Source organism: Colossoma macropomum, unplaced genomic scaffold (assembly GCF_904425465.1).
Source record: "Colossoma macropomum unplaced genomic scaffold, Colossoma_macropomum, whole genome shotgun sequence".
NCBI lineage: Eukaryota > Metazoa > Chordata > Actinopteri > Characiformes > Serrasalmidae > Colossoma > Colossoma macropomum.
In genome coordinates this window covers 4,384,627-4,398,251 of record NW_023494787.1, presented here as the reverse complement: position 1 = coordinate 4,398,251, position 13,625 = coordinate 4,384,627, and the positions used below count along the sequence as shown (strand labels likewise).

General features: G+C 40.9%; 1 protein-coding gene across 2 annotated transcripts in view; it reads right to left on the bottom strand.

The window, feature by feature from the left end:
* The window catches only part of LOC118805243 (regulating synaptic membrane exocytosis protein 2-like), a 166,579-nt gene continuing 152,954 nt past the window's right edge, over positions 1-13,625 (bottom strand). Inside the window, exons 1-6 of one of the 2 annotated variants that reach the window (XM_036565919.1) lie at positions 11,210-11,666; positions 5,859-6,000; positions 4,563-4,675; positions 4,299-4,400; positions 3,996-4,135; positions 1-2,116 (exon numbers count right to left, since the gene is read on the bottom strand). In XM_036565919.1, the coding sequence (XP_036421812.1) occupies positions 1,910-2,116; positions 3,996-4,135; positions 4,299-4,400; positions 4,563-4,675; positions 5,859-6,000; positions 11,210-11,354 (849 nt within the window). In that variant the 5' untranslated portion in view covers positions 11,355-11,666 and the 3' untranslated portion in view covers positions 1-1,909. Of the gene's footprint in view, positions 2,117-3,995; positions 4,136-4,298; positions 4,401-4,562; positions 4,676-5,858; positions 6,001-11,209; positions 11,667-13,625 lie in introns of those variants that run through there. The other variant, XM_036565918.1, reaches the window with a different exon arrangement.

Genomic DNA, 13,625 nt, shown 5'->3' with positions numbered 1-13,625 from the left:
GATAGTAAATGAACTTTATTTTCTCAAAACAAGAAAACAATTAAAAATTCATATTGTGGCAATTCTCTCCGTTTCCACAGACCAGTGTGTTCCACTCGTTCCACTCGTTCCAGTGTGTGTTGTGTTAAAACTCACAACGAGCTCAAGTCGGGTCTCCAGAGTCCACATACTGCACCATCCAATGGGCCCTGTTTTTTTTTTTCTTTTATCTTTCTTTATAACAATATCAAAATAAAATATACTTGCAACCTTACATATTTGTTTTCTCCTAGTCGACCTCCGTTAAATATAAAATTATCTTTTATTGTTTCCCCACGTTTGTTTGTTTTTTTATTTTTGATCTGAAAGGAAACAGGAGGTGGAATGTTTTGCTGAATTTCTGAACCGTTGGCCATGAAGCCCTGCGCTGACCGGGCTTCGGTAAGAATGAGGGTCCACATGCACTGTACACGAAAAACCGCACAAAACCACACCACTCTGTCCATTCAGAGACATGCTGAAGTTCGGGGAGGGTGTGGCTCGAGCCATGTCGCAGACTTCTATTCAACATGCCTGGTTTGGATGAATGAGTGGAGAAACGGGCCTGAAAACAAAGCTGTAAAATAAGCTACAGCTCTGCAGCGCCCCCCAGTGGACACAATCAGCATGGCAGCCTCTCTCCACCACCAGACAGAGAGAGAGATGTACAATTTGCACATAATGACGGATGTAAGGCGTGCTTACGCCTTCGGATGGAAACGGATAGTTTCAGTCCGTTTATCTGAGACCCCTTACTCGTCTCTTTTGTTATTTTTTTCTCTTTTTTTTCACGAGACAGGAAGGTTCCCCAGGCCACACTGCAACTGATATCTGTAAAAATACAGAAGCATGATCTAATGATGACAATCACATCTTTATGTTTGTTGCATTCACTCTCCTTGAAAACCATGCACTAGAGAATTTTATATTAAAATAATATAAACTGTCGAAAATGGCTGATCTGTTCATTTTTTACTCCTTTTTTTCTCCCTTTTTTTTGCAAGTTGCAGCCTTGATGAAAATAATCTTTCGTTTTTTTTTTCAGTACAGCTAACTCTGCATCCATGCAAAAAAACAAAAAAATGAAATAAAATTCTTTCATGAATTTCATACAGTACATCACCAAAACGAGCGTCATACCGGAGCACGAAAAAGTCCTGTTACGTTTTCAGATTTTCTCTTTTCTTTTTTTTTCTTTATCAAAATGGGAAACTGTGGCGATATTCATACTGTCGTCGGTGGACGTGGAACATCATTTCGTCTGATGTGGCTCGACTTGAAATAAGTACAGTACTTCTGATCTTTTCTTCCAGGCGCTCCTCTTTTCTCTGACTGCCAGCCAACCTCAGCCAGCTGCTGGTGGTCCATCCACATGGCTTTTTTTTGTGTGTTTGTCCTCGTTTTCAGAGCTTGGCTTGCAGGCACGGCTCAAACTTACCAAAGAAAAAAGCTCTGGGTTAAGAACACTGACATCCCTTCGAATACAAACAGCCCCCCTTTTTTTTACCCCCCCCAAAAAACAGGGCTTCTGTAGAACTCATTCTGTAGAGCATCAGATCTGTGTAGCTCCCCTTCTCGACATCCATGTGGTCATCCACCTCTGAGCTCCACCGAAGCCCTCTGGCCGGACGCCCCGCTGCTTTGCGCGCGGACGTCGGGCTCCAGCGTCTCCCCCATGTGACGGATACAGTGTTTCCCTTTTTCTCGTCTCTTTTCTCGTTTCTCTTTTGGCAGAAGGAACGCAGGCCTTTTTCTCAGCCTCCCGTCCCACGGGGCTCAGAGGACGCAACATGAAGCATGCAGTGGACGCAGGGCGCGGAGCGTCCAGCCCTGATTCCTCCCCTCTGTCTCAGTCTTCCCGCTGCTGACCGCTAGTCTGGCCTTGCCGCTGCTACGAGCGAACGTTGGAGCTCTCCACGGCGCCCTCCGGGGGCTTACTGCTCAAAGGGGCCAGAGTGGGGTCCACCAGCGAGGTGGGAGGAAAGAGCTTATACCAGCCGATCACCATGTTGGTGAGCTCTAAATCGTCTAGAAGGATCTGGGCGGCGCCCATGAAGGACTTGTGGTCCATGCGTCCGTAGTCGCCCCACACGATGATCTGGAAAACAAGGAGACGGAGCGTTACAGACGTGAAGCTGTCTGATCAAAGAGTGTTTATATTATCCCTTTGAAGCCCCTGTGGAATAATGAAATCAAGCTGTAATTATGCATGAATCATTTCTCACTGAAACAGTGCAGAAACCTAATCTTGGTCTAATCTAATCTGATCTAATCTTTTAAAACACCATGTTTGCAGAGGAGGGGGTGAATCTGACAGACTTTTTCTTAGGACCTTTCTCAAGAACACGTTTAAGAACAAACTTAGGAAGATACTGGAGAATGAGACCCATAGTTCTTAAAAAATCGTATCTTGTCAAGTAAAATTATCTTAAATATAGTCAACAAGTCTAATATTTCTCCTGCTGAGGTTATTGTTAGCTTAATTTAAGACTATTTTTACTTGTTTTAAGTGATTTTATGAAGTAAAATTATCTCACTATATTGGCAGATCATTGGGCAGCAAAATTATCTGCCAGTACAGTGAGAGATTTTATTTGATAAAATGACCTAAAATAAATAAAAATAATCTTATAAGTGCACAACCATCTCAAAATGGGAAATATTAGAGATATCGACTAGATTTAAGATCATTTCACTCAACAAGATTCCATTTTTTGCAGTGTGAAATGCATCAAACATGACAAGCAAAAGCATAAAATTAAGAACATAAACTAAACCCTAAAATAACTTGGTCACTGGTCATTTAAAAGTGGTTTAAGAACTGAATTGGACTTTGAATTAAGTTATTGTAAACTGAGCTGCAGCTTTTGTAGACGCCACTTGGTCATATATTTGCCTGACTGGGCTGAGTTTGTTGTTCAGTCGCTTCATCTTCTTTTAATATGTTTGGACACTCAGTTTATCAGGGATCTGATGGACTGAGCACTTTGAACGAGCTTACGATGGCTGGGACTGCATGTGTTTGCAATGGAGTTCTGCATCAAACAAATGGGTTTCAAACTCAAGTTTGCTTTGTGTTACAGGCCAAATGCCTGATGGACTGTCACGACCAATGAAAGAGGAAAATCTCCAGATCAATCCGACTTTTCCTGCTTTGTTGACTTTTACAGACTATCTGCGAGGACTCATAAGGAAATTTGGACGCAGAGACTGACACCTGAAATGCTGTTCGTATTTCAGCATGTGTGGTTAGCATCAACAGCTACTGGGGATCTGTAAAAGGGAGAAATTAATTTCAAACAACAATACAAATATGTGATGCTTAAAATGATGTATTAATAATAATCAATTCTTACTGCTTTGCCTAATTATTCAGCTGGATGGCCCCTCCCTTTTTCTCTTTATCCATTAATGCTGCTCTTTTACTGAGAAAGCATTAGTTTATATTTGACTCTCTGTGGTCTGAGGTCATTTTCTCGATTTGTTCATCTCTTCCTAAACTCTCCTTTAAAGGCTCTTCATATAACATGATGCTCATATGTTTCATATCTAAATGCTCCGTTATCTTCATCACTACTTTCCAAAACCGCTGCAGCAACTTCAGCAGCTGTAAACTCTCTGCACGCCGTTTCACATGAGTCTCCGATGTGGACCGAATGAAGAATGAAGGGTTTCCGGCGTGATGGTCAGTCCTTAGTGATTTCCTGAGTGTCCATTGGTCAGTTTCACACAGAATGTAGACGGACACACGAATCCACCAGTTCCACACGGTGAGAGGCAGATGACGTGTATCTCAGCCCCTCTTCATAGGCTCATAACTCCGGATGTGAGTCTCGTATGATCTCGTGATAAGATGGAGTGGAAAGGGCGACTCTACAGATTCAGGAAAGTGATTCTCGCTTGTGGGTGAGTTTGTGGACCCCAGAGGGTTAATGTACCACTCATGTCTGCCTATGACTTGTGTATGTTTGTGTTACCTGTAAGACTTTTCCCTCTGGGTTCTCCTCAAACTGCAGCTGCTGCTGGTACAGAGGATCCAGCGTTTTCCTCGCCAGCCGCGTCTTCTTTTTGTTGATACATTTCCCGTTATCCAGTAAGTAGACTTTAACATAGGGTGCTGTAAAAAACGTACAATGCCAGTATGATAAACTTAGATGTGCTGTTCTGCATGTGCATCGCTGAATCAGCATCTCATTACAGAGCCATCACCAACAGAAACACACTTGATAGACATTTTATAGACATTTTTGAATTTTGAATGCCCTAAGTTAGACAATCACCTGGAGTCTGCTTGTTTCCTGGTTTGCCCACCAGACCTCTGGCCCGAATCACCTCCACATCCAGCCGCTCCTTTCTGTGCACCATCCCAATCTGGATGTCACCTGTGAGGGAGAGAAGACACAGTTAAACCCTTAGAGCCTGTTTGTCACTTGGTAAAGTGCTCTTGGTAAGGACTGATACAATAATCAGGGTTCCATTAGGCTGCTGTTGTGGACCAAACTAGAAGGGAGGGCCAACAGTGAAAAAGAATCATAGTGTTTTACCCATTGGAGGCGTGGCCAGCGTCTGTCTCCCGGCAAGCTGGGCGGGGCCTAAGCCATCCAAAAACTCTGTGAACTGGCTGTCTGTGGAGATCTTTACACCGGGAAAGATGAGACTGTGGAGCAAGCAGAAAAAAACTCTTAGGTTCTACTGGGACTGAACTCTACGGGTGTTCCTTGTCTCCCCTCAGTGTATTTATACCCTGTGTTTGCTCGGTCCCTTTACCTTGCATTGTCTATGTGACCCTGTTGCTGTTGCCTGTTTTTACTGGTCTTGTTTTTAGGTTTTTGGTTCTAGTTTAGTTCTGTTCTCCTCCTCATGGACATGTCTGCTCTACGTACCTCTGCTGATCAGTTTCAGTTAAATCGGGTCTAAATAAAAGCAACTCACACTTACATCCAGCCTCATCGCCTCCAACATTACACCCACATTATAGTAATCCTGTTACAAACAAGCTGTAGAAATGACCCCTGGTTATATTTATCCCACGCTACAAAACAAACCATGGACATAACCACAGGTTTATTAATTCTGCACTATAAAACAAACTGTACAAATCAACCCAGGTTATATTAATCTTGTGCTATAAAATGAACTGTAGAATTATCTCCAGGTTATATTAATCCTGTGTTATATTAATCCTGATATATGCTGTCCTACCTGTGCACTACCAGGGGTACATCTTTTTAAATGTTAGAAATGACATAAAAATGTGATTTTGTGCACCAATATTAACAGTTGGTAAATCCTTAAGCTAATTACAATGCTAAAGACACACTGCATTCACTTAAGACAAACACTCAGACATGTTTTCTACTTGCGGCTGAACGTAGTGCCATGCGTAAGATGAGTAGACACTCCCATCTCTGTAATATACACTGAGATTTCTTATCCTACACGAATCCGTCATAAACATTACAGCCGTCCAGCGGCTGTCTGTACGTTACCCCACCTCCCCGTTTAAAACGAATCCTGCCTGAACTGCATTTTTTGAAAACGAAGTGCACGAAAAAGGGGCATATTTTTACAAAAGCTTTGAAACAAATCAGCTTGTTTGTGTATCTACAGGTTAAAAACACTGCTGTTTAGCGCAAAGTTACAAGTATGTCTGCTGATCAGCTATGAGTTAATTAATACACTGTAAACAAAATATCATCTGATATCAACAATAACATCGTGATGACAAAATAAGGTCATTTAAAAGCATATAATGTAATATAAACAGTATTAACCCATAACAATATTACTGTGGATGAGCAGCAGAGAGCCCAGAAGCAGTGAAAGAAGTTAATGCTTACTTTCCAGGCTTGGGCTTCTCTCCCTCCTCGGCCGTCTCTCTGCTGGGCTGTCTAGTCATCCTGCTCTTCATCTCGATGGCCAAGCCCGTCTCCACGCTCCTCTGGATGGCCAGACGCACCGGCTTCTTCTTCTTTCCTTCCTCTGCACAGAGAGAGAGAGAAGAGAGAGCATGTTAGAAAAGAAAAAACACTTCTAGATATGTGAGGAGTCAAACAGTACACAGATGAGTGTTTGAGACACACATATATGTACATATTCATAGTTTGAAAATACCTGATGACTTTTACATTGTGTGTAAATTTCATGATGAATGGACCAAAAGAAACGGCCCAAAATTACTTAAAAAAAAAAGTCCGGCTCCATTACATTAAAAGTAATTTTTTTTTCTTTCTCCAGTAACGTTACAATTTGGAGATACAGTGTTTTGTCCCGACAACAGTGATATACTGGATGTACTACAGTCTGTATGCATCTGACAGGTAGTCAGACACACCGGGCATTCTGGCCCTATCTCAGCTAGTTGTGTTTTTGCTTAATGTACAGCTTAATCTGAATAAAGTTTCCCTGCTCTGGGTTTTTTGTTATGAAGCCTCATTTCATCTGAGCAACTTCCCACAAAACACCTTCGATATACACAATTAAAATATAGTACATAGTACAAAACATAGTATAGTACAACATATGTTCTGTTTGTACTGTGTTTTTGCTGCGATGCACCAAATTCAAAATTCTTGGCTGAAACTGAAACAGTAAACAAAGCAATATTATGTCTGATTTTCATTAGTCAAGTCAAGTCAAGTCAAAGTTTATTTATGTAGCGCTTTTTACAACAGGTGTGGTCACAAAGCAGCTTTACAGGAAAATCCGGGTCTGAGCCCCCATGAGCGTCGTGGCAACAGTGGCAAGGAAAAACTCCCTAAGAGCAAGAGGAAGAAACACTGAGAGCAACCAAAGCCTCAAAAGGGGAACCCATCCTCCTCTGGTTGACACTGGATAACAAACAGTGTTAGTATTGTAGTACAAAACAGGCAGAGCAGTGGTTAATTAGATTAGTTTTAGTTTATGCAGCAGCAGCATCATCAGGAGGGTCAGTTCATGGGGGTGAGGTTTGCACAGCGTTGTACAGCATGAAGCTCAATGGTGGTCAAGCCAGTCCAGAAGGCTGGCAAGCAGCGGGCACCCGATCAAGGCAGAAGAAGCAACAGCATCAGACGCGCAGGATTACTATTATAATAGTAAGCGTTGGATTTTTACACTCTGTAGCGGAGCTGTTTCAGGTTATTTTCCAGCCACATTGTTTCAGTTTTTTTGCATCCCTAACAATTGTTAATTAGCTGCACTTACACAAACAAACAATCAACGCACTGATGCATGTTTTGATCACATGATGTACTGAAAGATTAATAATTTTCTCATTTTGAATGTTTCCACCAAATGACAGCTGGGAGAGGCTCCAGCTCCCCTCATGACGCTGACGGAGAAGCGGCATAGAAAATGTGTGTGTGTGTGTTTGATTTTGAATGGTGAAGAGCTGTTGGCAGTAACTCTGTTCAGCCAACAGAGGGCAGTATGCACCCTATGCAGAGCCTGCTCCTTTTGTTTGCGTGAGTGAGAGAGCGTCTTCACTCTGGTGCAGGTTTGGCTCTCTCCCTCCACACACCTGTCTCTCACTCGCACCACTCATCGCTCCAGGACAGTTACTCAGCCGAGTGTATTAAAGGTAGTATGATATGATTGTAGATATAGCTTGAAGTAAGAATGATCTGATTTCACGGGTGCTGTGGTCATACACTGTTACAGTACTGTTAAAGATTCAGAGCCCCTTCATTTATTTATTTTCCAGACAAAATGGTTATCAAATACAAGTTATTCATTTTTTAGCATCAGAAAAAAGCAGGAAAATTTTTAACATAAAATTACACAGAAGCCTCAATAACTAAATATAATATCAAAAGTTTCAGTATTTTTCCTTTTTTTTCAGGAGCCTCACTTTCAGCTCCTCAAAGAATCTGCAGACACGCCTCCAAAGTTCAGTCTTAGAAGCTGGTTGATCATTTTCTGAAGTAATCAAACACATTCAGTGGTGTTGAGGTCTGGACTCTGGGGTGGTCAGTCCATCGTTCAGCTTCTTTGTTTGATGTGTCCGTCTCCTTTCCTCAGTGAGGTTCTTCTTGACAGCTACACATCCTTTCAGACCCACAGCGCTGAGTCGTCTTCTCACAGTGGAAGGATGGACAGAAACACCTGTGGATGTTTTCAGATCTGAAGCAGCTTGATTTTCTCCTCTCTCTCAGAGATGAAAGCTTTAAGTGCTGTTTATCTGATGGGGGCAGTTTTGGAGTCTACCAGGTCTTCCAGGTGGTTGTTAGGACCCCCATTTTCTCTGTAGCTTTTAATCAGTTTTTTGAGTCTGAAGATAACTATCATTCTCCGAGTGTATGTACGTATTTAACTCTAACTTTTAGGATTGCGCTCTGCTGCGGCCAACACACAGCTTGATATGTGTGTGCATTTGTGTAATAACACACACCAACACACAGCATTTACACACATCCATACAGACCACCATACACACCAATATACATGTGTGTTTGTCACTACAATAATCTTGAATGGTTCAATTGGTTTGCACTCATTTTAAAATTGTTCTTGACTTTAGGATATGGTAGGGCTGGGCGATAAAACGATAAGTATCGCGATATAACTTTCCTCGATAGAGCTACAAGAAATGTTCGATAAATGTTCGTTATAACAGAGCATTCTCACACGTCCACGTTCTAGCGACAGGCCGGGTGGCGTTACTACTGCAAGGAAAGTGACATTACGTACCTAAAAGGAGGTTCTGTTTGTCTGGTGTGAGAGATTCACACTAGAATGTGTTCTAGTGTTAGTTTCAGTTCTAGCATTAGCCTTCAGTTCTAGCACTCGTTTTCAGTTCTAGAATTTGTTCTAGTATTATTTTCAGTTCTAGCATTAGCCTTCAGTTCTAGCACTCGTTTTCAGTTCTAGAATTTGTTCTAGTGTTAGTTTCAGTTCTAGCATTAGCCTTCAGTTCCAGCACTCGTTTTCAGTTCTAGAATTTGTTCTAGTGTTAGTTTCAGTTCTAGCATTAGCCTTCAGTTCTAGCACTCATTTTCCATTCTAGAATTTGTTCTAGTGTTAGTTTCAGTTCTAGCATTAGCCTACAGTTCCAGCACTCGTTTTCAGTTCTAGAATTTGTTCTAGTGTTAGTTTCAGTTCTAGCATTAGCCTTCAGTTCTAGCACTCATTTTCCGTTCTAGAATTTGTTCTAGTATTATTTTCAGTTCTAGCATTAGCTTTTAGTTGTAGCACTCGTTTTAGTTCTAGAACTGATTCTAGTGTTAGTTTCAGTTCTAGCATTGGCCTACAGTTCAAGCACTCGTTTTCAGTTCTAGAATTTGTTCTAGTGTTAGTTTCAGTTCTAGCATTAGCCTTCAGTTCTAGCACTCATTTTCCGTTCTAATTTGTTCTAGTGTTAGTTTCAGTTCTAGCATTGGCCTACAGTTCAAGCACTCGTTTTCAGTTCTAGAATTTGTTCTAGTGTTAGTTTCAGTTCTAGCATTAGCCTTCAGTTCTAGCACTCATTTTCCGTTCTAATTTGTTCTAGTGTTAGTTTCAGTTCTAGCATTAGCCTTTAGTTCTAGCATTCATTATTAGTTCTAGAACTGATTCTAGTGTGAGTTTCAGTTCCAGCATTAGCCTTTAGTTCTAGCACTCATTTTCAGTTCTAGAATTAGTTCTAGTGTTAGTGTCAGTTCAAGCCGGTTCGTTCACATTAATGACAGATTTGAGTCACTTACCTAAATGAACCATCATGTCAGAGAGATCGGATCTGAGCAAAAAATCAGATTTGAGCATAGAGGCTTGTACTGTGGAACCTTGAATGTGTTTTATTTTCAATATTAGTTGCTTTTTTCTTTGAAACATGAAAAGTGACTCTTAAGTGTAAGCAAAGTCAAAGTCCCTCACAAACCTCCCACCACTCAACACACCACAACTCACGCTGCGCTACATCAGCAGCATCTCAAGGTCACAAAACAAACTCTTTGACACGGCCTGTCAAAAGTTTGGGAACACCTTTTTGGGAACACATTTTCGGTGTTTTACTATAAATCTATAAATGACCACAGGTTATTTGCCCATCTGCAATAACTTCACGTTTTAATGTTTATTTACAGGAAAACAATATCGCACGTATAAATATCAGTGACAGTGCTACTTTGAGAATAAAGTCCACACTGTATCCCTGTGTTGTGATGTCAGCGCTCATCAACACTCAAACCTTTCAGCTGTTAAAACCACGTCTGGACCAAAAGAGTTTTAATATGTGCTTCTAACAACAGTTTGGAAAAGAAAACTGCCAAATCATTATTTAGATAAAACCAGCTCTTCATACTGAGAGACACTGTGAACATGAATCTGAGTGTTGAAGATAATATTAAAACATTACCTGGAAATCTTCTGATGTGTATATAAATACATCTGTCCTGTATTCATGTTTTGCATAAGGAAAAATGTACACAGTTCAGAACAGTATTCAATTCTGAAGAGTGTTTTCAGTTCTACTGTTAGATGTTCTAGCATTAGTTATCAGTTTCAGTGTTGGGTGCTAATTCTAGTATTAGTTTCCAGTTACAGCATTAATTCTAGTTAGTTTTAAGTCCTAGTATCAGGTCTTCACTTCTAGCACTCTTTTTCAGTTTTAGCATTAGGTTCTAGTGCTATTTTCAGTTCTTGCACTAGTTTTCAGTTCTAGCACTTTTTCTAGAGTTAGTTTGCAGTTGTAGTGTTAGTATTCAGTTCTAATACTAGATTGAAGTTCTAGCATTAGCCCTAGAGTCTAGCATTTGTTTTCAGCTCTAGAATTAGTTCTAGTGTTAGTTTCAGTTCTAGCGCTAATTTTCAGTTCTAGAATTAGTTCTAGTGTTAGTTTCAGTTCTAGCGCTAATTTTCAGTTCTAGAATTAGTTCTAGTATTATTTTCAGTTCTAGCATTAATTTTCAGGTCTAGCATTAATTTTCAGTTCTAGCATTAATTTTCAGTTTTAGAATTAGTTATAGTGTTATTTTAAGTTCTAGCGTTAATTTTCAGTTCTAGAATTAATTCTAGTATATTTTGAGTTGTAGTTTTCAGTTCTAAAATTAATTCTAGTTAGTTTCAGTTCTAGCACTCATTTTCACTCCTAACAGTAGTGCTAGAGTTAGTTTCAGTGCTAGCCTTAGCCTTCAGTTCTAGTACTAGGCTTCAGTTCTATCATTAGTTTGAGCGACACAGCATGACTTGCACAACAAGCCCGGTCAGAAGGAGCAGCGTTTGCGTTTTTTCTTACCTCCACTGGCCTCGTCGAACGAGTTCATGCAGGGGAAGTATACGGCCAGAGCCTCAAAGGAGGCAGACAGGCTGAGTTTGCTCTGGGAGCGCTGCATGCGCATGCCAGGGGGCGCTGCGCTGCCATCCTGACCCTGTCTGCCCATCACACTGACCGTCACAGCAACCGCAAACACACAGGGAGGTATGCAGAGAGAGACGGTTCAGTCCTGATTCAGTACAGCAGCTATCGCGACTATTGCTGCCTCCAAAAGCCTCTAATCCAGGTGTTCTGTCCAGATCAAATGTCTCAAATTCTAAAAAGAAAGACCGAGTGCGCATGTGAAAGACTAAAGGTGCTAGTGTCGTCTTCAAGGCTGCCTCCAAGAACGCCTCTAACCCTCGACCTTCTGGCGCAGATGTTCTTCTGCCTCTTTCAGCTGGTGATGCTGCAGAGTGGATGCTTCAGACAGAGCGAGTGCTGCTGTCTGAGTCTCGCTCTTCTCCGCACTGCCTCTTTCTCATCTTCCAGAAAGGAGGGGGAGGAGATGCAGCATGTGCGTGAAGCAGCAGCCAATCAGAAGCTTCGGGATTCAGAGCTCTACCCAGAGATATGGTTCTACACACAACACACTAGTCAGTATTGGCGTGCGTGTACATCAATAATGGATTTATTCATTTCCATATTAATAAAACAGCCTTTATTACATCAATATCGGTAGCAGATTGTGGCTATTACAGCTGGGCCTTCAGCTCTGGCCATAAATGTCAAAACCTAGTCAAAAAATGAGGCAAAAAACTCTGCAATAATGCTAATTTCTGCTAGAGCCCCTATGGGATTTACAGCAGTATGTTAGTGCTAAGCTCACGCTGGGGCATATGAACATTTTTTGCCCGTTCTAGATTAAACACAGATATTAGAAACTTGTAAAAGACATCGTGTATGTTTTATTTGAAGCTTGTAACAGACATTATCATATATCTGAGCCTGCGTGTATCAGTTTTACAGAGACTCTTTCAGTAACGAGTTCTGGTATAGAGCTGCCACCGCTGTTTTACATTCCTAGCAACTAAGCTAAAAATGCTTAGACTACAGCTCATATTTGCACTGGTTGTGTTAACAGGCAAAATTTTCTTCCAATCTGATTGAATACATTCCGATTATAGATTAAGACTGAGGTGTTTATTCTCACTCTACTCAACAATCTGATGGAAAATCTCTGTTTACATGCTCACTACAAGTAATCAGATCCAAAATTATGCTCATGTGTAGAGAACCACTTAGTGTAGACGTTACCATGACAACCAGCATCACGTGAGTCCAGTCAGAGTGAGATGAGCAGCAGTGAGCAGCGCTTGTGTTTATAATTGCTTTAAAATGATGTCAGACTCAGGAAAACGTCCTTCACATGTCCTTATTAAAGAAGGCCGAGAGGAAGACGTCGTGTTCTGAGACACATAAGCTGGACGTCCGTCCCACCGCCGTCTTTTAAAGATCAGAGCATAAACTTCGTCTCCTCTGCAGACCAGTTTCTGCTCCGCCATGTTGAACGGTATAAACTCTCACTATGACACAACGAACATGATCAGAACGGACTTAAACTTTCTGATAGGGAATGTAATCAGATACAGGCATTTACACGGTTATTATTCTTCTATTTAACTGATTATTTAGAGGTTTACCCACCTCGATCAATCGGATAGAAATTATATTTCGAATGGTCTCAATCTGACTAGACTATTCCGATTGACCTGTGAATATGGACATATTCTATTCTGATTGGGCTATTAGTTGGATTATTAACGGATTATTAGGCTGCATGTGAACATGGCTATTCAGAGATGAATCTAGAACTTCCAGAAGTTCTAGACCTCACGTGTCAAACAAAGTCCCATGGGCCATCTGTTGTTGGAACAAAACCTTGTCTCTCCAAAATGGTAACTTCACAAGAGAAGCAAAAAACATACTTAACTTTTAATGTAAGTCAATGGAACCAGAATGTTTTCCAAGTCATTTTGGGTCGTTACTTTTAGTCCATTCATCATGAAATGATAAATATAAAGGGCAATAGGCTTTTTCAAATTGTGTAAAAAACTGAAAAACATAAAAAAAGATACGAGGTTTTCTTCCGACAGCCGCGATATATATATATATATATATATATATATGAGAGAATGCCTATATTTTGCTGTTGCGCTTCTGGCATATTTTTATAAAAAAATCATAGATGTTCTCTGGCCTATGAATGTGTTGAGATTTTTTTATATGGCCCTTGAGTTTATATGGCCTAGCGTGAAATGTTATCTCACTAATTTAGTCCCACTGTAAATCAAACTGGAATCAGCCAATCATGCTGGTCGTTAATCTAATGTAAGGTCTTCAGTCCAGCTCCTGAAATAGCAGAGCTCACTCGAGTGTACCTACCTAAATACCAAAT